The 27,325-nt window shown below is 44.8% G+C and overlaps 1 protein-coding gene across 1 annotated transcript in view; it reads left to right on the top strand.

Moving 5' to 3' along the window:
* KCTD18 (potassium channel tetramerization domain containing 18) overlaps positions 1-10,922 on the top strand; it is a 15,948-nt gene extending 5,026 nt beyond the window's left edge. Inside the window, exons 3-6 of the mRNA XM_004701737.2 lie at positions 74-267; positions 1,586-1,680; positions 6,733-6,835; positions 8,880-10,922. Coding sequence (XP_004701794.1) covers positions 74-267; positions 1,586-1,680; positions 6,733-6,835; positions 8,880-9,363 — 876 coding nt within the window. The 3' untranslated portion in view covers positions 9,364-10,922. The remainder of the gene's footprint in view (positions 1-73; positions 268-1,585; positions 1,681-6,732; positions 6,836-8,879) is intronic.
* The last annotated feature ends 16,403 nt before the right edge of the window (positions 10,923-27,325 follow it).

Below are 27,325 nucleotides of genomic sequence, written 5' to 3'. Positions count from 1 at the left end.
ATATGTGAAAGAAACAGTAAATTCATTTTTACTTTAGAATTAAATTCTAGTTTTTTGCATTTTTCTGCTCCAGGCTTTAACAGACTTCTGTGATTCGTACGGCCTAGTTTGCAATAAGCCGACAGTTTGGGTTCTACACTATCTTAACACATCTCTGGCAAGCTGTGAGAGTAGAATTATTGGTGTGTACGCCACGAAAACTGATGGAACGGATGCTATTGATAAACAGCTGGGAGGAAGAATTCATAGTAAAAGCATTTTTAAAAGGTATGTCCACTTTGAATTATGGAATAGGAACCAGGTCAAATCTTGGTCTTGTGTGAGAGTTGTTAGTGGATAGAACATGCGCCTGGCTAGAAAGGCCCCTCACCTGCTTTTAGCAGACAGTGTGTCCCTAGGGGGCGCGGAGAGAGACCTGTTTCATGAAGACCTCTCACATCTGGGAGGGGACTTCACAAAGTCCATGAAAAAATCTAATGAAAAGATCATGGCATTTACCCACTGTCTTTCTGAAGCGCCCTGGTGTGTAAGCTATGGGTTCTCTACGTGGTCTCTTGAAGTGGCTCACACCTTGGCTGGTGCATCAGAATGCCCTGACAGGGAAAGAATAGCCACCTGTGGGTGGGTGTCTTCCTGAGACCTCAGGCCAGTGGCAGACGCACTGACCTAAAAGCAGCGGGCTGACGTTCACTTCTGTGCAAGATGCAGGGCTGTCCTGGTCCCTTCCCGCTTTAAAATTCTTGAACTGAAGCAGGTTAAATTCTAGAGTCACCCTTTTTAATGTGTTCCCTCTCTTCTTATTTACTGGTCAATTCATTTAGTGAACTTTTTTTTTAATTGTCTGGGAGGTTGGATGGAGTCACGTATTAATGACTAATGCGGGACCACAGCCTTCCCAAGAAAACCCTGCTGCCATTGGGTCAGTTCCGACTAAGAGTGACCTTAAAGGATTGAGTAGAACCGTCTCTGGGTTTCCAAGGCTATAAATCTTTGTAGAAGCAGACAGCTGCATCTCTACAATGGCACAGTGGGTGGATTCGAACCACTGACCTTTTGGCTAGTGCCTAGAGCTTTAACAGTTGTACCACCAGGGCTCCTTTATAAGCACTTCATCCTACCTTTTAGTTGATTAAATATGAAATTAATTTCTGAATTCTTTATGGGCAAGGAGTCTTATAGATAAGATAGATAAGTGCCTGGCATCTTGTTAGAAAGGTAGAGTCAAAAAGTTGAAGCTTGAGTGGAGTTAGGTGATTTTTTTAAAACTTGATTTTAAAGATGTATTGATTTGTCTACACATTCTGCAAGGTGGAATTAACATAGCTTACCACTATGAAACAGTAAAAACAGATGTGGGTTTGTAAATGAGCACTATAGATATGTATGTATGCATGTACATAGGTATATATATACAGAAATATATAAAATATGCTGAAGGGTCATGGAAGAGCAACTCTTGAATGCCTGTGTATTTTTCCCCCAATTAAAAAGCATGTGTTTCATGTCTGTTAGCTGTGTACACATACATGTATTTACATACTTTTACCTAGCTAGTCTATTTTTATTACTTTTGCAATATTTCTAGAGAGGCTGGGAATAATGTTCAGTACATCTGGAGCTATTATTCCGTGACAGAACTGAAGAAAATGATGGATGCCTTTGATACCTGGGAAGGAAAAGGTAGGGTACAGCTCTTTTATTTAATGGAAACAGGTACAGGTAGCCTTTTTCTTAATGAACCAGGTAAGTTCAAATACTATGCTTCTTCTTTTGGAAAAGTAATTTTGAATGTGTGTATGGGTCAAGAAATGTATGGCTTCATGGTAAGGAACACTAAAGCAGTTTTACTTTCAGATCTTTAAATGCTCTGAGTTGCCTGATCTTTATTAGTAGTTTCCAATTCAAGAACCTGAAATATGAGGTGGCTTCAAACATTTTTTAGAAAAAAATTCCGTTATTTTAAAATCCCATTTTCCACTGCCTTTTTGAAGCCCCCTCACACATCTATCAGTGATAGGTATTTGGTACAATTAAACTCAAGTTTAATTCAATCAAACAAAGCATCTAATGCACCTCTAGTATTGCTCTAGAAAGTTACTTTTAAATTAAGCATAAAATGTTTACTCAGGAAAAGAGAAAGAAAATGCAAACATGCTGGAGAAGATATCTAAAAGGCCTTTATAAAGGAGTTAAAATAGCTTTTAGATGCCTCTGAAAACTGACCACTTCTCCCAAGCTGCTTGTGTCACTGTAATAGCCACTGTGACCAAGTAGTTGACATTCAGTGTCTCTTAGACCTAACCACCCTGTAAGTTATTTCCCGTTCACTTTTCACAGGCGGGAAGGTCCGCGAGTTTCGTCACTTGCTGAGGGGGCATAGGAGTGACTGTTGTACGCCGAAGCTTTCTTTTCTCTCTTACTCAGCTTGTATTGAGTGAAGCTCTGTGCGTCTTAACATTGGGCCTTAAATAAATGAGACATGTCCACGTTCACAGGAGATTACAATGCAAGCTTCTAGAGACAGATAGCGCACGTCACAGCAGAGTGACAAAAAGGAGGAGCTCAGGGCTCAGAGGGAGAAGCAGTTTACAAACTCTACCCCAGCTGGTCCTCCTGCAGCTGGGGTGCCAGCTCCAGCTTTTCTGACTTCCTTCAGCTTGCCCCCTCACTTTTCCTACTCTTTCTCTTCCTATCCAAGCCGAGCCCCCAAGCAGGCAGGAAGGAGTATGATAAAGAAATGTGATTCTCTCTAAGTTTGTTGCTTCGGCTATAAGATACTTACGCTGGAGGAGAGGAGCAAACCCTGTGGTGTTCTCTGTGTCCCCTTTTGTGCCTCTGGATGGCAGGGTGCCCAGGCGCCCTCAGGAGGGCCCAGGCTTGGCTTCTTCCTCCACTGACTTCAGAAGCTGAACCGAGACCTGGGATCACCGGCTTACAAAATATACAATGGCCTAACTTTGTATGTAATAGAGCATCGTTGTAATCGCACAGAGCTTTGGGAGGTCTGTGGAAGCCCTTAGACAGGAAGCAGAAGCAAGAGAAAGAACTCTTGAAAGAGAGGAGACAGGGTCACTGCTTTACAGAACAATCAGTCTTTTAGGAAACCCCTGTGGATCACCTAAAAAGATGTAAAATGAGTTCAGGGGAGTAGCTGGATGCGATATGTCTGCAAAGATCCGTAGCCCGCACAGGGTGAGTCAAATAGAAATTACAGATGAAAATCCCATTTCTGATAGCAAAATAACTTGGACTGCCCTACTAAGAAATGTTAGGATCTTTTTTGCAGAAAACTGAAAAATATTTATTTCTAAATAAAAGAATACTTCTGCAAAACCATAGAAACCTGTATTAAACAAACAAAAAACACGATGTGAAGCTATTATTTCTTGACATAGCCTTCATCTGGGTCAATGTGTTGTCATCTCTCTAATGTTTCCTGAAAGAATTCTGTGTGCTGTTGGGTTTGCACCACGCCAAAATAGCAGTTTCGGTACCCTAGAGGAACACAAATTGGGCTCCTTTTCAAGGTCCTTTGAGTCTGGGGAACAAAAATCATTCTAAGGGGCCAGAACAAGGCTGTGGGCTGGATGGGGCTTGGGGAGCAGTAAGGTTTCTCATCGAAAGTCTCTGCGGACAGTCCTCCGCTACCCTTGAAGCATGAGCAGGTGCATTGTGATGGAAAAGATTCCTTGGAACAACTTTCCTGGCCTTTTCCTGCAGTTTTCCTCATGGTAAACCCCTGTGATCATCCTGTGCTCTTTTGAGAAAATCTGTCAGGATGACCCTTTTGAAATCCCCCTAAAGTAGTCACCATTACCTGAGCTGACTGACCTCTCTGCCTTGAATTTAACGGACCTAGAAAATTCCTTGTGAGGACACTGTTTTTAACTGGACCGGGTTTTTTTGCCTTAAGATTCTCAAACAAACTAAGATCCCTGCCACCATCCACTGATCACAGGAACATGCTTAGACATGTTTGTGTGGGATAAATCCATGTATGTGTGAACTGGAATAGAAGCGGCACTTATTTGACTTACCTTTACATTTATGTTTGTCCATCCTTCCTCCTCCCATCCATGTAACCATCTATCTCTTTTAAGAAAGAGTATAAGAAGACAGTGATGAGACATAGTTCTAAGCACACTCCCCAAACCAAACCCACTGCCAGCAAGTCAGTTCTTTCTCATAGCAACCTACACAGGGTTTTGAGATGGTAAATCTTTATGGAGATGATAGTCTTATGTTTTTCATTCCCAGTGGCTCGTGGGTTTGAACCATTGACCTTGTGGTTAGCAACCCAGTGCCTAATCTGTGGTGCCACCAAGGCTCCTTAGTAGGAAATCTGCTTATTAAAATAGATGATTTTTTGAGAATCTTGAGGAAATAATTTTTAAAGTCCTCTGAAAGAATAAACATAAAATAGCAAAGAACATTTTGGGAAATAAAAGTAATTCAGAGTATGAATCTAGCGCTATTTGATAGTAAAACATACTAATGTAATAATAAAAACGGTTGCTGTGACAAGACCAAGAGTAGGCCACAATAAAGTTATGAGAATAAAAATGAAAAGTAATAAAACTTAAACATCGGTGAAAGGGGGGGTTAGTCATTTAATAAATTATTGAAAAATATGCTAACTACGTGGGAGAAAACATTGTTATCCATACCGCATTCATCAATAGGATTCCAGGTGGAGTTTTGAAATGAAAAAAGAAGCTAATAAACTAAAAAGAAATTTGAGCAAGCAAATAGATGGCTTAAATGGAAAATAAATAAGCCTAGAATGAATCACATAAATTGATGAATTTGAATATACAATATTTATGCTGTGCAGAACTTTAAGAAATTTTTAAAACTAGAAATCAAATTATGAGTAATAAAAAACACTAACCAGATAAGAAGTTAATATCCTTAGTAGAATGGGTTTATCTGACTTGATTAGAAAACCAAGCAGCAAAACCATGCAAGGTTACGTCCAGAGCATCCCGAGAAGAGGAAACAAGTGCGGCAGAGGCCCAAGCTTACTTATGAAGAAAGTACAAATGAAGCAGGAACAGTTTCTACTCGCCAAATTAGTGAAGTTTTCTTATGAATCCCTGGCAGAAGTTAAAATTGATCAATGTTTTATGAAAATAACTTGTCAGTACACTTCAGTAGCATCAGATTTGGTCATAGCCTTGAACCAATTAACTCTACTTTTAGAATAATACTACAAGGATATAATCAAAAGTAGACAGCAGCTTATTAATAGGTTCAATACCATTCTAAATAGGGAAACCCGAAAATAATCCATCTAATTTAAACACATTTGCTACATTCCACACATGGAATAGACTAGCCATCAATATTACTTTTGAATAAGTTTGTACATAGAAGAGTGGCTATGATTAAAAAGTGGGAAGCACCATGAAATGTAGGTTCAATTATACCTTACATTCTGTGCACATTGTGTCAATAGAAAAAGAAAAGAAAAGAAAAAACAACTGGAATGAAACCATGATTCTTGGTTATAGGATTAGGAGTGAGGTTTATTTTCTTAATTATCCTTTTGACTGTTCTGCAGACTGCAAATGAATGTAAAATACAGGTCTTCCCCAACTCATGCTGTTTCTGAGCTATGAGCTACTTCACTCACCGCCTCGGGGTTTTCTTAGAACATTTGTAACTAGTAATGTGTTACAGCATGTAATTTGCTGAGGCGATCATTCCTAGATACTCATTTGCAGTTGTTCAGTTTCATGATTCACTGTAAAAAACTGCTGGATTTGGAAGGCTTCTGATCAGAAGAGGCGATACTCACGATCAGACTGAGCCCAGAACTGACCTGTGACCGAGGCATTGGAGCAGAGCCTTTCAGAAGTACGGGACTATGTGCACTTTGTAGGCAGGGAAAATGAAATTTCTAGAAACAGATCACCATATATCCATACATGAGATATTCCAGAAACCAAACTAACTGCCATGAAGTCGATTCTGACTCATAATGACCCTGTAGGGCAGGATAGAGCTGCCCCTGTGGCTTTCTGAGACTCTCTATGGGAATAGAAAGCCTCATCTTTCTCTCATGGAGTGGCTGAGGGCTTTGAACTACTGACCTGTGGGTAACCCACTACAAGGCTTCACTACAAACCACCAAGGCAAGAAAAAGAAGTGATTGATACATAAAAATTGGATGACTTTCCAAAGCACAGTGCTAAAGAAACCAAACAAACATAAACAGCTACCTGTTACATGATTTCCTGTATATGACATTTTTGGTGATGGTTCTTAACTACCTGGGTTATAAACAAGATCTGTTCTTAATGTTCCTTTTGTTGAACTTTACGTAAGTCGAATGGGTGTGTAGTGTAAGAAAGGAGCCCTGATGGTGATGGTTACAGCACCTGGCTGTTAGCAAAAGGTTAGCACTTTAAACTCACCAGCTGGTCCAAGGGAGGAAGAGGTGGCCTTCAGCTTCCCTAACGATCGACAAGTTTGGGAACCCGCAAGGGTAGTTTTACTCTGTCCTGTAGGGTTGTTAAGGGTTGGAATCAACTGGGTGGCAGTTGGTGTGATTTGGTTTAAGTTTTAATGCAAGAAGACTTGAAGCCTTTTCAATGATTTAAAAACGGCACGTGCAACAAGTGAAGGTTGTGATGAAGAATTTGTTCAGTCGTCTCAAAGTGAGTAAATTGACATCACATGGAGGATTTTTGTACATCACTGTCAGTAACTGGGCCTTTTTATCTTCAGGTGTGAGCTACTGGCTGGTGCCTCATGAGCTGATAGAATGTTGGACGCTGGAAGAGCAGCCTTTACATGGAAGTCTGCCACACATGGCCCCAGTTCGGAAAAGGTTCTCTGTGCTCTTTGGATTGTGGGGTTTTGATTTTTGTTCTTAAAGTCTTTAACTTAGGTTTTCCCGTCCTCTTATGAGGAGAAAGTGAGTAATGACCTAGTACTCATTTTAATGAGTCCTAAGCTTTTTAACCATCTCCTTGAGTATTCTGCCTTAGCACCAAAATACAGATCTAGGTAAGTGCAAGATTAGGAGGCGTAGCTTTCTGAGGCTGTGGGATGTTCTTATCAGGAGACAGGCCATTCTGTGATAACAGGTTTCTCCCCCCAAGAGGGACATTCCTGCCTTTCTTGGCACTGGTCAGAGCATTTACCAGTGTAGATTTACCACTTGGAATGATTCACATTAAATTTACTCCAGTTCCATGTACATTGAAAATAATATTTTGTTTTTAGTGCTAGGAGTAGTCGTTGCCTTCAGATATTTGGATTTCTTGATCACTTCCTCTCGAATTTGATTCAACGAATGCCCCAGTGGGATTTCAGATCACCATGTCACAGAAACACAGGGTTTAGTCAACCTTTTAGTTAGCCCTCTCTTAGCAAACATATCTTTTAACTTAAGGGCCATAATTTTATTATTCATTTTGCCTTTCATATCTACACTCAGCAAATGTTATTTGGATCTAGATTAGTGATTCTCAACTGGTAGCGGTTTTGTGTCCCAGGGGATATCTGATGCCTGGAGACGTTTTTTGTTATCACAACTGGCAAGGGGAGCCAGTGGGTAAAGGCCCGAGATGCTGGTAAACATCCTTAGTGCACAGGACAGCCCCCCACCACAGTGTTAGTGCCAGTATGGAAACACCTGACCTAGAGTCCAGAGGGAGGTGTAGACAGGTAAGTGAGTAAAAATGGCTTCATGGAGACTTACACCTGTGTTAGCTGTCTTTCCTTTGAGAATCTGTTTATCATAATTTTTGATGTGTCAAAAGGATAATGTTAATCATGACTCAGAAACACTTATGAGATGACAAAGACCCCTCTAACTCACCAGAGAAAATGTAATTTTGACCAGTAGAGTTTAAAATAACAGGCCAGTTGGCAACAAGTAGATTCTTACTCAAGATTATTGCCACCAGGGCCCTGCTTTTGCCCCTATTGTAATCCTCAAATGACGAGACCATTTTGACCCCATGTCCCAGAATCAAGAGTTCACGTCGGGAGATAATTTGCCTCTGAAACGCAGTGATGCTGTGTGAGAAGGGAGACCTGGAGGACACATGTTATGTTTACATAATATCAGCAGGTGGTTTCCTTGAAGTTAAACTGGGAGACATAGTAGAAGGAGCTAGGGGGTTTTCAACACTCATGTTCGACAGTTTCAAGTTGTAAATGTTCACCTTTAGGCTCATGATGAATGGTAAACTCAGTTCAGGACATGCTGAAGTTTGTCCTATACTCCTGAAATTCAAAAGGCATCTGGCTACACCATGAGTCTAGTCATTCCAGCAGTTTCCAAAATGTGCTCTACGGAATGCTGCTTTTACTGGCTGTGGAAGGTAATTGAGTTGCAGAATGACTGGGACGTAATGGATCCAACAAATTTAAACATGGGCCTTCTTAGAACCTATAATTTGTTATAGGGCTTGGCCACAGCATTTCTTAAGTTTTTGTTGTTTTTTTTCCCCTATAATGCCCTTTTTGTCCTCAGTAAATCTCTTGAAATTACAGCTCTGGGAAGAATAACTGGGGATAGCCCCAGCTATGCTGTGGATTGCATTAGGGCTCTTGGCAATGGATGGTATATCGTATCATTCTTACACAATCTTCTCCAAATTCAAACTTGTCTGAATTAATGTTGCAGGTGGTTTTTAAAATGGGAGATTGGCTTTTAATCAGTATGTGTTCAAGTTGAAACAGCCTCTCGCATCACGAATTTATGTGTGGATGCTGGTTGGGGAGATCAAGTAGGTTGCCATTTAGAAGCCTTTGACTCTTCAATTCTCCAGAAAACCCTTTTCGTTAATTCTGAAGGGAAACTGTTGATGTTTCTATCACTCATGCTGGAATGCTGAAAATAACAAGCTCTATGTTTACAGGCGACTGGTAGCTTTCAACGAAGAGGAAGAAAGTGTGAGCTCTAAGGCCGGTCCTAAGCCAGTGAGGTATTTGGGCCCTTCCACAAGCACCCAGATCAAGGTCAAGAACTCGGCTTCAGTTAGGGTGTCTCCAGCCAAGGCTCCCCGGACCTTGATGCGAGTGACTGCAAACCAGCACTGTGCCCCTTCGAAAGCTGCGTCCAACTTGGGCACAAGTGCATGTCCAGTGCCCCAGACTTCCTGGGGAACCAGGAGTAGTGAAAACGGGGCCACACATCCCACTGCAGCACCGGCTGGACTCTCTGACAAGAAGTCTACGCCCAACCGAGTGATCAAACTCAAGCGGACCCCACTGTGTGTTACAGGGCCTCCTCAGCCCACCTCTTCAGCTGTGGACCCAACCCACTCCAAGCAGCCTGCGCCCCCTGAGGCCTCCAACACTGAGGGGGTGTGGATGGAAAATGGGAAGGAGGAAAGTAATTGATAGCCGGAGCTCCCAGAGCTTTTAACATGAGTTTACTACAAAGATGTGACTCTGTATCTTGATGCAGCCAAGGGGCACATTGGGTTTATACTTGGGAGAATGGGGTGGGAGTGGGGTGGGGTTGGTGGAGAAAATGATGTGTGGGCTGTAGGAGTGGAGGAAGGAAGAGTGCACGTAGCTGGGACTGCATTTACGAACCATCCCCCCAAAGTTTAAATTATTATTTGTTAAGGGAGAGTTGAAATTTTACGGTCCTAAGGAATGTTTTTCGTTTCAATGGTTAAATGTAAGGTACCCTATAGTGCAGTTAAACTGAGCACTAGAGAAGCAGTCCACGTGCCTGCTGTAATAACAAGAGGCCCTGGACACTTTGATAGGTCATTGCTGTATCCCAGGAAGGGGAGAAGGCCAGGCTTCGCTTTTCCTCTCTTGTGGGACTGTGAGTGCTCCCCTGTATCTCTCACAGCTGCCGGAAGGGCCCAGAGGTCTATGGGGAGCAAGGTGCACAGGTGAGCTCAGTCTCCAGAGACAGGGTGAAAAAGAATGATGAGGAAGGAGAAAATGACAGTAAATTGAGATCACTCTTGCACTCACTATTGGACGACTTTTCTAGATTTGCTGGGTTTTTTTAAATACTATTTACTGCTAGTTGGTTTATTTATATGTTACAAGAAAATTTCTTTAGTATGAATTGTTAAAAACATTTTCTTTTTTTTTTTGTTAAAAACATTTTCATGTAGGTCATCAAAGCATTTTGAAAAAGAAGTTAAAAGTTTAACTTTTTAAAACCAAGTTAATATTCATTTTTCAGAAATGACCAGGGGATGATCACTCTTATTCTACAAATGGTTTTGTACTTATACAGTTTCCACCTAACTTGAATTTAGGGTTTTTAAGCAGGATATTTTGACTAATGTGCTGTATTTTTGTTCATGACAGTTTCATTGTGTTTGCTCATATGTTTTACATTTATACTTGGACTGTATATTTCTACCTTCTGTGACCAGTAGGCCATCAGTGTGTTAGAAAGAAGCTCATAGAGCAGGGTATTTTTCACTAACGTTTATCACTCTCCTTGCGTTACTTTGAAAGAGTAAGATAAGGAACCTCAAAAACATTGCTTTTTACAAAATAAACCTCCCATAAAAGTGGCCTTCCCTGTGCATGTACTGACTTGGAGCCGCTCCGGGGGGTGGACGTGTTTCAGCGCCATGCTCTTTGGCATTGCTAGTAGCTGCTGGCGAGTCGTGGACAACAGAGGGAAGCCTGGCCCCATCCTGCACCATCTCCATCACGTCTCCCGCACATGCCCCAGCCCCTTGTGGGTGACACTCCTCACGGAGGACTTCCCTGATTTTCTGTCACTCTCTGCTTTACCACATGGGATGTCCTTTTCCAGTGGCCAATTCTTTCCTGATGACATGCAAGATTAATCTCATCATTCTTGCTCCTAAAGAGCAATCTGTTTGTCATTCAATTGATACAAAATCTATTTTCTCCTTGCAAAACTGATTTCTTGTTTAGATAATATGTAGAATAATTAAACTAATTTTGAAAAATGACCCAAATTCTGAGCCCTGGTGATATAGTGGTTATGCATGCATTGGGGTGCTAACCGCAAGGGCAGCAGTTGGCAACCACCAGCCGCTCTTCAGGAGACAGCTGAGACGTTCTACTCCCATAGAGTTGGTCTCAGCAACCCACAGGGGCAGTTCTACCCTGTCCTGTTGAGTTGTTGTGAGGTGACATGGACTTGATGGCAGTGAATTGGGGTTTTTGGGTGGGTGGGGACAAAGAACTAGCAGCTTTAAAAATAGGTGGATTATTGGGTGGGTGGGGAGGGAAGAGGTGATTTCATTAGAGATGCATGAATGAATGGCTTTCCTTGTGGAATTGGAATACAAGGGTAACTTAAAAATAAAGTACACCATCTCATGGATCTTTGTTACACGATAATAAAACGTGAAGCTATTTTTTCGTGACATTCCCTCCATCTCGGACTCCGTGCTTGTAAAGGCAGCGTGTCCGTCTCATCCTCCCGAAGAACCCCGTCTGAGGGACCCCACGTCAGAGCGGCACTTGTGGCACCCTGAGGGACTCAGGGTGCATTCCTTTACACTGTTCTTTGCGTTTTCTGGGAATAGGGAGAAGCCCGAAGGCTCAAATCAGGGCTGTGGGATGGGTGGGTTAAGGTTTCTAAGGACATTCTCATAGGACAGGCCTTGTGGCCCTCGAAGAATGAGCAGGTATGTTTTCATGATGGATAAAAGTTCCTCAGCACAACTTCCCTGGCCTTTTTCTCGTTAAGACAGGGTTCAATTTTTGTAAAACTTTCCTTCTAATAAGCCCCTATCATTGTCTTGACAAAAATCTTTCAAGATTATCTCTTGGGCATCCAAGAAAACAGTTGTATTTATTGTCTGAGCTGACCTCTGCCTGGAATTTCTCTGACCCAGGAGATCCCCTTGAAAGCCCCGAGACATTGGATCTTTTTATGCACAGTGCTCTAATGAGAGAACTTGTCTGTAGCCATCCACTGATCGCAGAGATGTTTAAACAGGTGGTTTGCTTGTGTGACCTGGGACCCTAGTAGCAATACTGTAACATCCCTTATCTATAAAATAACTGGTTGTCAGTGCCACTGAGCTGATTTCAGCTCTGAGCAACCTAGTGTGCAGAGTGCAGCTAGCTCACTGGGGGTCCCAGGCGGCGATCTTTGTGCGAGCAGATGAGCAGTTCTCTCTTTGGTGGAGTTGCTGGCGAACCCACAGAGCCAGTGGGAATATTCCGTGGCTGATGAAAAACACTAGTAGAGAGATTGTAGATATTTTAAAAAGCACAGTAGTGAATTTTCAGATCGCCAGCCAAGCTACTATTGATATTGCTGGATCTAGGGTATTTGGGGAATGCTAATAGGTACAAGAAAATGGTATGCTAATGAACATGGAGAAGGTATACTTTATGCATAGACACGTATCTGGAAAGGATACTGTGGAAGATCAATGAGGGTGATTCAGTCAATAGCCTCCATTTCTTTGTATCAGACATTTGATGGGAAGGAAGTTCATTAGCACAGGTAGGCTGTACAGGAAGTGTGTGTCTGGAATAACGCATGGAGTCTGGGACAGCTGAACTGAAGGAAGGGACAGATGTCTCACAGGTGTCTGGAGGTAAAGTCACGTTCCAGATGTTATTTTATATGCATGTGGTTCCCCAAGAGTTAAGTTTACATGAAAACGTTTTTTTTCTAATCCCAGACACTATAAACAAAAGTTGATAGCTTGACATAGCCCATTGCTCTTCCTGAAAAAGAAAACATGCTTTATAAGTACTAAGCATTAGGTTTTAAAATCAGAGGATATAGGAAAAATCCTTAATGGTGAATAGTGTTTGTAGGTATTGCTCATGTTAAAAAAAAAAAAAAAAAAAGACTGCCCTTCCAGGTAATCTCGTGTGGATAACCGGTTTGCCTTGGTTAAAACTGGCTGATTAGAAGACAGCCTAAAGCTAGGTAGAGATGGTGACCCGCTAAGGATCTGTTTGTTTAAATTTTTAAATGATAAGCTTTTATTTCAATATTGTCTTACTTTACAAAATATTTTTCTGGATTTTGTTTCATTGTGTTCATTTTGCTTTTTTGTCCACGAACAACACAATAAAGACGTCTTCTTTCGTCCTCAAAGCACCCGGCCCTTCACCATCCTCAGTGGTTGCTATGTCTTGTTGGGGTCCCTCCACTTTTCTCACTGACCCTGTACTTGACAAAGCATGATGGCCTTCTCCAGGGACTGGTCCCTCCTGAGAACATGTCCAGAGCACAGGAGACCAAGTCTCACCATCTTGGTTCAGAAAATTGAACACCACAGTAGTCATACACACCCCACACACCCCACCCTCCATAATCTGACTTCTGCAGCATGCAAGTCACCACTCTGAAGGAGACGCTAGAGGCAGGGAGCAGACACCAATGTCTACTATTTTGCTTACTATTAACGTTGTTTGAGGAGGAAACTAAAAGTATGGGCCTGTCTCTTACTGGGCTGGAACAGACTCCTCTGTCCCTGTGTGCCTGGGACATAGTAGGCCTTTAGTCAATTTCTGAACAGTTGGCCCCCAATTGTATCTAGTAGCCATCTTCACGAGGGCAGGCAGAAGCTGGCCTCTGGTGGGGAGAACAGGAGGTGCTTGAGACTTCCTCGTTACAGTCATGGTCGCTAAGGACTGTACTTTCTGTGTTTTCGTCGTCCCTCAAGTTATCTAGTCCTTAGACACTAGTCACAAGTTCCCCAAGAGGTCAGTGCAGGTCCTGTCTGCCTTCTGGGGAAGGGACGCAGAGGTCTAGCCTCGTTCTTGTTTTAGTGCACCTCCTATACAATATCTTCCATTCACAGACAACCCAATTGCTGTCCAAGTATGTGCTAACGTTGAAAATATTGACTCCGTTCCCTGTGTATGGTTAAATGTGTAATTATTACTCAGATATATCTTGATATTTTTTTAAAGAAGGAATTAAGCATAAAGCATATTTGGCTTTACCCAAGAATGTGTTCACAGAAGGAAATTCCATTTAAATAGTGTTTCAGATTGTGTTACAGCTTAAACAGCACCCTGGTTTGCAAAAGGGTGTGGATGAGAGTGACAGCCTAAAATCCATTTGCAGAGCCTACACGTACATAGAGCCTCCAATAAGTGCTTTCTGATCATGAGCCAAGGATGTACTTTAATCTTGCCCTTAGGGAGAGTGCATTGGAGAATGGACTGCTTCTACCCCTCTCTGGCCAGCCCAGGGAGGGGCAGTCTCTCTTAGGGGTTTGCCTAGGTGTGTCGCTGATGGAGGGCTCTGTACTGGGGACGCTACAAAGGGCCATGGAGTCTTGAGTCATGCCCTATCAGTTTGGCCCTGACTGCCAAAGTCAGAGTGAGCCCTGTGGTGAAGTGGTTAAGCATTGGGCTTTGATCCAAATGGTCGGCAGTTCAAGGCTAGTAGCAGTTCCTTGGGAGAAAGACTGGACTTTCTACTCCTGTAAACAGTTACAGTGCTGTAAACCCATTGGGGGTGGGGGGCACTCTGAGTCAGCATCGATTCAATGGCAGTGAGAGCCCTGGACCAATTTTGTAAGCCCTTCTGTCTAACAATGCACCTGGCCCAATCACGGTCCAGTTATCTCCTGTCATCCCACATGCAACTCTGATGTTTGATCTGACACCAACCCTGCTTTCATGTGTTTCCTCACTGCCGCACCCCCCTCCCCAATACCCTATTTATCTCGAATTCCCATTGTGAACCCTCAGGCACCGTTTCAGCCAAGTGTTGGCAGTCTCCCTCATCAGAATGATGTGTCTATGTCTTTGACTCTTAAGATCTAATGTTTTCCTTACATTCCAGATGGGCTCTCTTTGTACCCTAAAACAGGATGTGCACCAAGGCCTACACTAAGGTATGGTTATGCAGAGGGCAAAAGCCCCACCTTCATATGAATCTGAGGCTGCCTGGTTTATAAAGGAGTCTACCTGAAGTCCCATTGACCAGCTTTAATCTACTTCTGGTTGGGTGATGGTGAGACACTAATAGCAAGTGCGAACTTGAGAAGATGAAGGCAGAGAGCTTCTACTGTAGCAAATGAAAAGTATTCTCAGATAATTTGCATACATGCATTCATAAGTTAACCAGGAACTTTGTAATTAAGGCCCATACTGTCATTTTCTCATGCTGAAACTGTTGAAAACTCAACAAGTTGCCGGTTCCTCAGCCAGTGAATAGTGATGAGTGATTCTTTGTTGAGCGCTGTAGTTACTATGCAGGATTTCAAGCCAGAAAAAGAAACATCATGAATAGCTAACAGAAAAGGAAAAGGAAAAAAAAAAGATTGGTTTCCAGCTGTTTCCAGAATTTCTTATTCATGGAATTTGGTGGTGGTACAGCCTCAAAGGGGCAATTTTCACTGAGAGTCCTGTCAGCCTCGTGAAAGACATATGGTTTGCATTGTTCCAAGAAACCTAATTTCCCTTTGTGTGCCATGTGCTCCTCAGACAGGCCATGCACGTTGCATAGCTGCAAGCTGGCTGGTTTCCGATGTGGGCTGTGGTTGAGACAAATGGAATCTCATGGTCACTTGTCAGTCAACATTCTGCTCTACTTGTTTATTTAAACAACTTCCTTTCATAATGTTGCTTCTCATACTTTCCACTTGCCTCCATTACTCATTACCTTAATACAATTCTGCTCATTTTACAGGTATAAATTGGGGGAGCTGGGGCTCAGAAGAGAAAGTTGCTTTAAACAGAGAGCTTCTCATAGAGGGGAAGGCAGGAGGCAGTACATTTGCTAAAGTCAGTAAAGGCGAAGATCCCTTTCTTCTGGCAGCACTGAAATTTTGGGATGTTTTTGCCTCTAGGAACTCTTTCATGAATTGGGATGCCCCATTACTCAGCTTGGAAGACTTGGGAGATCAGCTTCTTTGTAGACAGTAGGAACAGCTCAGGGACACCCACAGTTGGACGTTTAGGCCCCAGCTGTAGATCAGGTAAGGAGCTCTGATGATGTATGGCTTACACAGTGCGGTGCTAACCATAAGGTCAGTGGTTTGAACCCAGCAGCTGCTCCGCGGGAGAAAGAGGAGCCGTCCGTCTACTCCTGTGAGAAAGGTAGTCTCCTCGGAAAGCCCCGGGGCAGTTGTTCTCTGTGGTACGGCTCACGGTGAGTTGGAACCGACATGCTGGCAGTGCGTTTGGTGGTTTTGGTTGCAAGCCAGATCGCCCAGATTTGGTGACGTAGGCTTAACTCGTCCACCGTGGTACCCAGGAATCAAGGCAGCATGCTCTTGTCTGCTCGCGCTCTGTTCTTTTCCCCAAATATCTTGTCCTCTCTAGAGCGGAGTTCCTGAATATTTTGGACAGGGTAGTTCTTTCCTGCGCGGCCTGCCCTGTGCATTCTAGGCTGGTCAGCTGCCCTTGACCACAAGCAGCCCCATCCCTCCCAGCTGTGGGATCCAAAATGTCTCTCTGCTTCCCTAACATCTTCCGCAGGGCAACCTGGGTCAGTCTCAGTTGAGGACCGCTTATCTAGTGGGGTGTCTTGCTCTGGTAGTTGCTGCCTCTCTAACTGGGGGCCGGGGGTTGGGGAGAGAACCGAGGTTCTTACAACCCAGGCAGAGCTGAAGCCGTGGGAGTTGAGAGGATGATGATAAGAGATGAAGGGTTATCTTGGGTCTGTCAATAAAGGAGAAAAAAAGATTCTATCCTACTAGCTTGCATTTCCGTTTCTGGTTTGGGTAAAATACTAGGAACATTTTCACCTATCGATCTGACTAAACAACTAATTTTAAAACCCTAAACTATATAAATACAGCACTCATCTAAGCACTTCATTATGAAGTTAATTAATAAAACCATCGGGCCACTGGTTGGGCCACTAACTGAAAGGTAGCAGTTCAAAGGGCTCTGGTAACACCCACAGCTGAGAAACCCAAAGGGGCAGTTCAACTCTGGCCGCTAGGGGCGCTGCGAGTCGGAACGGACTACGTGGCAGTGAGCTAAAGGTATAGGTGTACTGTTATCTCCATTTTGTGATATTTTTCCTCTTTAAAAAAGTGTGATTGGCATATACTTCCCATAAATATACAATTTAATCATCCAATCATATTGGGAAGATTTCTACAATCAATTTTAGAACAATTCTCTTCTCATTGTTCTATTCGTTGCCATGAAGTAGAGCCGACTCCTAGCGACCGTGTACGACAGGCTATACAAAACCCTTGACGGGAAGCAAGCAAGCCCCAACACCAATGTCTAGGAAACAGAGAAACCTGAACACAAAAGAAAGCAGAAAATATTAAAACAACTTTATGATGGGTCAACAAGGAGATCCAATGATATTACATGTTCACCTAGCTACATCTGCTGCAGTCGACTGCAGTGCTCTGGGCTAGCAAGTCTATTCACATCCTTACACTGTGATCAGAGGGGCTTCACCGAGGCTTAATGCAGGAGGAGACCTTGCACATGGATTTTGGGATTCCACTTTTATTCTCAGCCTTCTGCAAACCGAGTGTTCAGAATTTAAGCTCTTTCCTCCTTGGATTTGGATTTTATTATTTACAATCCTTGGATCACACGGGCTGGTGTGCTTCTTCCATGTGGACTTATTTGGCACCTCACTGAGATGGTTGCTTGTTTTAAGACAAGCCTTTAAGACCGCAGACATGATTCTTTTCTGATAGCTTGGCACCATCTGGTTTTTTCACATACTTTACTATAGCACCCATATCTTCAACAATCTCTTCATGCATTATATCCATTTTAGAGGGGGAAGGAGAAGCACAGATGAGCTGCTCAGCAGCTAGTACTAGGCAAAGCCAGGTTTGTGTCCAAGTCCATGCTCTGAAGGCCTCCTTTCATTGGGAACTTGCCACTCCCATCCCCAGAGATGAGCTAGACAGGACTCAAGAGTCCTCGCGTAGGCTCCATAGCTATTTAGGGTATGCATTTATCGAACACTCTTACATGACTTTCTCTGAGTATGACAGTTTCCATTCATAGCTTCTCAGCTCCGAATCCACTCTTGGTTGTATTGTCTGTGACAGTGGCTCTGGCCCCTGTGAATGCTTTGTTTCCCTCTGCCAGCCGGTCATGGTCATGGCAGGAAGTTAGGCTTTGTCGTGGGAGCGGCACTGCAGGAGACAGAGGCTCCTCACGCCCACTCCATGAGTGTCTTTGTTCTTTGTCTGTGGCATTCAACTGGAGCCTGATGCTCAGCGACAGTGGATTTCAGCGCCACTGCCCCAGGTAGCCTCCCTGTTCGGTAGGCACCCTGGCTGACTTCCAAGATCATTCAACAGCACCCCCATGGGCAGCTTCCTGGGGAGTTTCATTGGTGGGTGCCCCAGCTGGATTCCTAGGGAATTCAGTAGCACCCCTGCCATGGAGGCCCAGCCCAGCCACCAGCACCTCTGAGGAAAACTTCCTGGCCAGTTTCACCAGTGCTCCAGTGGGTGGTTTCTATTGTCCAGTGGACCACAGGCTTGGGCCGGGGTGTTTTCCCCTCAACTGTCTTTCCTGGGGTCCCCAGCCTCCACTCCAGTTGTACTGTTCCATATAGCTGCCATTGTCTCTGTTTGTTCTTAGCCCTTAGTAGCTAGTCCTGTCCCTGTTCGTTCTTTCTCTAGGGCATCCCCAGTCAGATGCCTCTGTGGTTGCTAGTGGCTCCCGGGAAGCTGGTTGATGCAAAGTGCCAGATGCTATTCTAAGCACTTTGCAAATTTGAATTTACTTAATTCTGTGAGGTGGGTTTTTTTCTAGCCCAATTTTTCCATGGAGAAACCGAGGTAATGAGGGTTTAGGAATTTGCCTCCACAGACCCAGTGGTGGAGCAAGAAATTGAACTCAGCCGGTCTGTCTCCAAAGGAGGGTTTGCACCTCAGTGGCCGGTCAAGTGTCAGGTTACTAAAGGCAAGGTCACCAACTCTGCAGGAGAAAGACGGCTGTTCAAGACGGCTGTTCCCATGAAGACTGAAAGTCTTGGAAACCCAAAGGAGCAGTTTTATTCTGTCCTAGAGGGTTGCTATGAGTTAGGATGATTCCACAGCTTAGGCCTGGCTGTGTTTTCTTTTGGTGGGTTACTTCTCACCCAAACCAAAGCCACTGCCATGCAGTTGCCGTGGACTTACAACGACCGAGAGGGCAGGGTAGAACTGCCCCTGTGGTTTCAAAGACTACATGTCACCGTTATTGTTCTCCAGCAGAGTATAGGTAGTGGTTTTGAACTGTTGACCTTGTGGTTCACAGCCCATGCGTTACCCACTATGCCACCAGGGCTCCTTGGGTCACTCCTCGACTCAAACTCCCTGCCAGCGAATCGATGCTGTGTCACAGTGACTCCCTATGGGTTTCAGGGACTGTAGCTGTTTACCGGAGTATAAACCCCACTCGTTCTCTCGAGGAGCTGCTGGTGGTTTTGAACTGCTGACCATGCAGATTATAGCTCAAGGCATAACCGCTACACTACAGGTGGTACAAATAGGTAATGTGCTCGCCTGCCAACCAAAAGGTTGGAAGATTGAATCCACACAGAGGTACCCTTACAGGCAGGCCTGGTGACCTACTACAGGGATACCTGTGGAGCACTGTCCTACTGGGATGCACTGGGGTCGCTGACTCAGTGGGAACAAGGTTTGCTGTTTAAAATTTTTTACTGTGTATAGGGTATTGACAGATGGGTAATATTGTTATTGGTTGACTTGTTATGAGATGATAGCAATTTTAAAAATCTGCACATTCGTCGATTACAGGGATCTACATATAACCTCCTCCCTGGGGGATGGACAACAGAAAAGTGGGTGAAGGGAGACGTCGAACAGTGTAAGATATGACAAAATAATAATTTATAAATTATCAAGGGTTCATGAGGGAGTGGGGAGGGAGGGGAGAAATGAGTTGCTGATGCCAGGGGCTTAAGTGGAGAGCATATGTTTTGAGAATGATGAGGGCAATGAATGTACAAATGTGCTTTACACAATTGATGTATGTATGGATTGTGATAAGAGTTGTATGAGCCCCCAATAAAATGATTTTTAAAAAGTGCATGTTTGTATGTGGTGGAGCAAAATTTCTTCTTTTTTTGTTTGAAACTAGCTTGTGTATCACACAAGAATTCAAGCCAGTTTCCAACTTACTTCTCTTCCCTTGGTAGGAACCCCGACCAGTGTTTCGTCTGATGGGTAAGGAGTCTGGGGGAGAGGAGTTGGTGTGGAAAGCTGCTACATTTCTCATTTTTTCTCTCTCTCTTTTAAACGTTTGTTCATTTTCCCCTTTGGGTTGTGGATCTAACACATACAAAGAAAACCACACCATACGCAGTTGCACAGTCTCCTGGTAAACTCCCCCTGGAGTGAAATTTCTTCATATGGCCCATCTAGCCAAGTCTCTGGAGTCCTGGGGGCATAGTGGGTTACTCCCTCGGCTGCTCATTGCAAGGTCAGAAGTTCTAAACCACTAGCTACGCTGCAGGAGAGAGGAGGCTTTCTACTAGCGTCAACATTGGCAGTCTCAGAAACCCGTGGGGCAGTGCTACCCTGTCCTATAGGGTCGCTGTGAGTTGAATTCACCTGATGGCAGTGAGTGGGTGAGACCCAAATCTCTTGACTCTCACCAAGTGTTTGGGTGGAACTATGCAAACAGGGCATATGTGACACTAATGGAGGTCTGTTTTCTTTACGGCCACGCTGGCTGTAAGGATGAGCCCTCTTTGAATCAGGAGAGAGACAGACAGCCTTGGACCAGTAGGGGAGCACATTCCAGATCTCTGTCTGAAGTGGAAGGAGCCCAGACAGAGCGAGGGGGGCAGAGCAAGGGGCCTGGGACACAACGTGGCAGGCTGCCTTGGTGGCCCAGAGAAGCAAAAGCCAAGGGACCACATGGCTGCGAGGCTGCGGACCAGAGAGATACTTGGCTGCAGGATGTGGACCAGTGACGGTGGCTGATCCTGCCTTGTGGTAACCTAGTAACTCCCCTGATAAGCCCCCTAATTGTGAGTATCGTGAGTTCTGTGTGGTCACTGTAATGAGTGATTGGGTCCCGCACAGGAGCAGAGGGCCGTGAGAGGAACAGTTGCTCTCAGAACAGGTCAAAGATGGAACATGGGAGCACCTCTCACCCCTGCCTGTCTCCTAGCAACAGGGAAGCCAGAGGAAATGCTGAACCCCTAGGCTGTTTACTACATCATCAAAGATGAGGAATCGTTTAATAAAAACTTAAATATCTGAAGTACAAATAGGGTAGTGTTCTATTTTTGGCAAGAAGCACTTTTCCCCACTTATTTTCTGTAGAAGTTCTCAATTTGGTCATTGTGCCACTCATGCTTCAGAAATACTTATTTTTGGAGGTGGTCCAGAGATTTCCATAAGCGCACTTGCTTGAGAATGTGGACGGACTGTTCCCCAGAAACGAGACGCAGTCAGTGGCATTTGCACTCGGTGTCACCGGAAGCGCCTCAGCGCGGTGGGAAACCGGAACCCGGATTCCGCCCCTGGAGATCACTGTACTGTGGACCCAGTGCGTTCAGGGCCCAGAAAGGTGAGGATTTTTAATCAGAACCTTGGCAGGCATCGCCTATTGTCACGGGATGAAGCACCGGGCTCCTCCTCGTGCTGGGGGAGGGAGGGGCCCTGGTGCTGCAGCGCTTACACGTGGGACTGCAATCCGAAGCGTCAGTGGTTGGAAACCCCCCGGCACCGCGGAGGGAGAGAGACTGGGCTTTGTACTCCTGAGCAGAGTGAGTCACTGTCTCGGAAGCCCACAGGAGGTCGCTATGAGTCAGCATTGAGCCCGCTTCGGTTTTGAGACGGCGGTAGAGGTCGTGAGCTCATTCTTGGAACCCAAGACAGAAACCTTTCTTAGGGCTTAGAAAGGTTTGTGGGGGGAAAGCAGAGAATGAGAGAAAATATTCTGTAGTGCTTTGGTTTGTTAAGTGGTAGTGTTAAACTTGTGCTTGAAATTGCTGGGATTCAGCACCTCTTCGGACTCACTTTTCTTCTCACAACATTAGAACACAGTTAAGACGATGCTGGAGCATTGTTTTGTTTGCATTCATTTGACCTTTTTTTATTTTATAGTTTGCTTGAGAACTTTGGGAGCGAGTGACTGGTTTTTTCTTGTTTAGCTTCTCGTGTGTGTGTGTGTGTGTGTGTGTGTTGGGAGTGTTTTGCTCACCGCACCTGGATTCTGGGTATGGCCTCTGAAGCAAGAGGTGAGAAATGTCAGTGTATGATGGGAAGCACTTGTCATACGCATCATGGATGCTGTACACCAGAAGGTATCTGTGTAAAAATGGAACCATTACCATCTCTCGTCACAAGAGGGCACTAAAAACACGCAGCTTGGATAACCTTCTCTATTGGTCCAGTAGCACTGCCCAGAGCGTTTCCAAGGCTTTCACCAAACACCAAATCACAGCCACTGATGCCTACTCATAGAAATCCCATAGGACAGGGTCGAACTGTCCCCGAAGGTTTGAGACTGTAACTCTTTCCGAGAGTAGTCTTTCTGAGGAGGAGCTGCTGACGATTTCAAACTGCTGACCTTGAGGTTTAGCAGCCCGATAAGTAACCACTCCCACCAGGGCTCCTTTCTTTTTGAAACCAACAGCCCTAGCTTTCTCCCAAGGTGCAGCTGGTGGGTTTGAATCACCCACCTTCCCATTCGCAGCGGATGCTTAGCCACTGTGCCACGACGGCTCCTCAGCTACAGGCACAAAATAAAAGCCAGGAAGGTGGTTAGGAAGGGACATTTCTTTCTTGAAAGTGGCATTGAGTCTCCCCCCTCCATCACTCCCCCCTCCGAAATCTTCCTATCTAGTTGTTGCCCCCGCTCCCACTGGTCTAGGAAAGAATCATTCAGGTTTCACATCCTACTTCTAATCGGTGATAAATGCAGATTGAAGTTCAAGCGGAGGTGTTCAGAGTCAGACTCCCCAAGTCTGCTACTCTGGCACATAAAACTGTTGGTAGCTCTGGGTCTGGCAACATTTCCCATTAACCTCATTCGATGTTCCTTCCTTGAGAATGTTTCATCAGAACCTCTTTTTCTGATGCCAACAGAGATGAACTGCTTGTGATCTGAGCTCTGAATTGGATATGTGTGCTTCTAGTTTCTTCCCGCAAGCTATCACAGGGTCGTCGCCGAGGGTGAATTCTGTACGGGTTTGTACTGGGTGCAGAGCCCCTAGGAGAGAGGTCGTTATGTAGCATTTCTTTGCCTTTTTAAGTGTCCATTTGGAATTGAACTGGCAGTCTCCCAGGGACATTTGAGTTCCACAGACGAAGTCCTGGGTGCAAGATCTATGTAGTACAATAGTCTTGAATGGAGTATGAAAACATTTTCACCTTTACTAGAAAAGTGCTTGAGAGAGAAGAATCCATTCTTAACCGGCTAAGGTATATTAAGTAGAGAGATCAGGCTGTTCATGGTGTTGAGATATTTTTTCAAAGGAGTTTAAAATATTTAAAAATATTAAAAAGGTTGAACATGTCCCAGAATCTCCAGGACCAACAACAGTTCTACCCATACGGGAGACATGTGTGCTGTAGTTTTCTGTAGGTCCTGACCCATAGCGACCCTACGTGCAGCAGAGTGAAACACTGCCTGATCCTGTGCCGTGCTCACAGTTGTTACATTTGAGGCCATTGCCATGGCCACTGTGTCGCTACATTCTTTTGAGAGCCTTCTTTTTCACTGTCCTCTACTTTACCAAGCATGGCGACTGAGAGTTTATTGTGCCAGCCTGGCTGATAAATACAAGTGGGATTAACTGAAGGGCGGAGAGATAAATGGCTCAGTGAGCCTCGCCTTTCTTGTCTCTTGCCCTTTGATCATTGGACCAGTGTGCAGCTGCCTTGCTTGTTCTGTGCCTCAATTTACAGGCTACACTACCTGTGGGACACCTAGCCTGTGGATTGTGTCACTGTAAGTTGAGGTCCCTTTAAGACCACATGACTGAAATTTACATCTCTAGAGCTGGGGACTGACAGTTGGTGACCTGCCTTGCTATTTGCTGCTGTGCTGATATAGCCTAGCTCTCTCTACAGAGGAAGACCTGGTAGCCCTCAAGACTTGAAGGACTGCTAGTGTCTCACAACTCTCTCACGGAAGTGAGTTGCACTGAGCCATTTGTACTGCTTTATAATTTAACTGTTCATTTCTTATATCTATCTATCATCTACCTATCGATCTATCTATCTGTAACTTCACAGTTCATTTCTGGTGTTATACATCTATCTTTATAAATAAATATGTAAAATTATCAGCAATCTGGTTTTATGTCTCTAGAGAACCCTGTCTTCTCTAGGGATTCGTCTCTCCCGATAATATGTCCACAGAAAGTGAGATGATGACTTGTCACCCTGGCCTCTAAGGAGCACTGGCTGAACTTCCCAGACAGATTTGTATTTCTTTTAGCAGTCCATGGTACTTTCAATCTTCCTCGCCAGCAACACAATTCAAATGCATTAATTCTTTGCTCTGACTTTCCTTGTCCCAACTTCCACATGCACGTGAGGTGATGGGCACTACCACGGCTTGGGTCAGGTGCACTTTAGTCCTCAAAATAACATCCTTCCTTTTCAACACGGTAACGAGGTCTTGTGCAGATTTAGACAATGCAATGTGTTGCTCGATCGCTTTACTGACTGCTGCTTCCATGAGTATTGATTTGGATTTCACCTTGCTTGGAGACCTGTACGTAGTAGTTTAAGTGGTCTGACATGGCCACTGAATATTGAAATTGTTGTTAGCCAAGGCTGACGCAGTCTGACGCCAAACTGCCTAACCCACGATACCAAAAAAAAAAAAAACCTAAACAAGAAAAAACTAGTCACTTGCTCCCAAAGTTCTTAAATTATAAAATAACAAAAGGCTACAATTGTAGGGAACGCCCTAAGTCCATTTTTATGTCTCCACATAAATTCAACCTCTTGAATTTTTTATGACCAATAACCAGCAAAGTGCCTGGCATTGCCCTCAATGGAGTGTGTTTCAAAGTGGGTTACTACCACTCCCTGACCAGTCCAGTGGGGAGCAGCCTAGCTCTTGGGGACTTACTTGGCTGGGTGTGCACTGATGGAGCTTAGGTACTGGGGTTGCATTAGTGGGTTATACTTTGGTCTGATAGCCACGAGTTTGGTTGTTGGAACGCACCAGCTGCTCTGAGGGAGGCAGAGGAGGCTTTCTGCTCCGGCGAAGATTCATAGCCTCAGAAACCCAAAGTGAGAGTTCTGTTTGTCCGGTTGGGTCACTGTAAGTTTGAAAGGACTCAATGGTGGTGAGCGAGTACGGGTGGCATGACTGGTTCGGTCAGAGACCCCTGAACCGATCTTGTAAGCTCTTCTCACATAATAACGTGTCCCAATCACGGTCCCATTCCTGCTTCTGTAGTCCCACCCCACACTGTGGGGGCATTGATCTGCTGCCAGTCACGCTTTTATGATGCTTGTCCAACTTAAGAGGCTGGTTTTCTGTAAATCCTTGGGCTCCATTATGGCCTTGTGCAGGTGGTCTCCTTTAGCTGAATGAATTACCTTTGTCCCGTTTACGACTTAATACATGTTCTCCGTAATTATTTTTGAGATCTGGGATCTCTTTTGTCCCCTACAACACCTCCTGGTCTTCATCCGGAAGCTCTGTGGAAACCAGGTCAACCTCACAGCCGCATACACGCCTCCCCTGACAGACACTGGTGGTTGTGGTTGAGTGTGTCGGCTGAACCAAGACCACTGACCTGCCACTGTCCCAAGCTGTTGAAATTACTGTTTTTCAAAAAAGACTAAAAGAAAGTCAAAATCTAGAGAAAAAAAATGCAGACATTTTAGCCTTCTTTTGGGTGCCCTGGGAGTGTTTGTTGGGTGCTCAGGAGTGTGCTGGAGCTTCCTTGAGCCCAAGAGCCACAGGAGCGAGTCAAGGTTAACAGTGGCTGGCCCCAATCCTGCCAAAGCAGGTATACTCCCGACCTGGCAAACTCCTGATGTGTCCCATTTCCAGACTTCCCTGGCCGGTGTTTTAAGCTGTCACCTTTAACCTACCTTTTTCAGTGGTGAGTCAAACCGTGGAACACGAAGATTGGGTAAAGCCCTTCTGTTTTGTAATATATAAACTCAGGACCACAGGCCAGGCCACAGGGATCACAGCCTGGACGCTTGTCTTTCTTGTTTGAATGAACCACTCTTCCTTCCTTCCTTCTCAGAACAGAACTTCATGTTTTGAATTCCTGCGAAACCTCTCAGTACACCCAGAGAACTCAGGAAGCACCCCAGAGCGAGACTACACTTGGCAAAAAGGAAGAAATGGGATGTCTGTGAAGCTTGCAGGCTCAGCTGCTCAGAGCTGCTCTAAGGAATGGGACCTGGGAACTAGAAAAAAAAAAATTCACGTGGAGCTGACAATAAGTATTTGCATTTGAAAGAGCTCAACAAATCTGCAGGACATCTGAAGGTCAGTGGACGCAGGGCCCCAAATGAACAGCCCAGCAATCAGAAATCCAGATTTTCAGGTCACCATCCATTCTCCTTTCCTGAGCAAACAGTGCCCCATCTCCGCACTGCCCATCTGTGTCAGTGGAGCTGGCCACATCTCCTGTTTAGGGTGGGCACTGACTGATACCTGGTATGTCAACTCATCAATAACAAAACCAAACCCTGTCTGGTCCTGGTCATGCCCAGACGCCCCTGCCGACTAGACCATAGTGCTGGACAGGGCTCTCTTGGGCTAGTTGGGGTAAGGAAATCACCAGGCTGTTCTTCCTGGTCTGTGACTCTGTTAAATTGTAGATTTTGATTCAGTCTTTCGGGTAGACGGGTAGACATGCAAATTCTCAGCGGGGCTCAAAACAGAATGAGGGAGTGGAGAGTTTCAAAGACAACTCTGCCAGTGATCTGTGAGAAGACTCTGCTGGAACTTCTGAGCAAGACACTTCCTCTGTTTGGAAGCAAGCTAGAGCACTGCTTTCTTCTTTTGGCCAGTGAGGGCTCTGGGTACAAGTCTTGGGAGGAAGGCAGTCAATTTGCCACTGAAAAGAAAGCCCTGCTGAAGGCAATGCAGCGACGCAAGAAGGGAGGAAAAGGTGAGAAAAATTAAGATCAGGCGCTGGGTGCCATCAGCCTGGACCCCAGGGACACTTGCCCCTGTATTTCCCAGTCACGGAACCAGTACATTCTATTGCTGAAGCCAGGCAGAACAGGGGCTCATGCTCCTTGCTTGTGACCATGGTTTCCGCACCAGCACGTGGCATGTAAGATGATGGAGCATGTTTGGACCCACTAATCTGTGTGTGATGCACCCAGCAGGGGCCATGGTGAGGCCCGCTGTGTTCTGGAAGGACTTGTCCCAAGAGACACAGTACCACGCAGGTCTCTTCGCCTTCGCCTCTGGTCTCTGCTTTCCTTGAAGCAGTCCCAGGGCACTCGCATTAGGGAGGCGG

This window comes from Echinops telfairi, unplaced genomic scaffold (genome assembly GCF_000313985.2).
Source record: "Echinops telfairi isolate 266 unplaced genomic scaffold, ASM31398v2 ScPeMD7_3;HRSCAF=10, whole genome shotgun sequence".
Lineage (NCBI taxonomy): Eukaryota > Metazoa > Chordata > Mammalia > Afrosoricida > Tenrecidae > Echinops > Echinops telfairi.
This window is presented reverse-complemented; position numbering and strand designations above follow the sequence as displayed.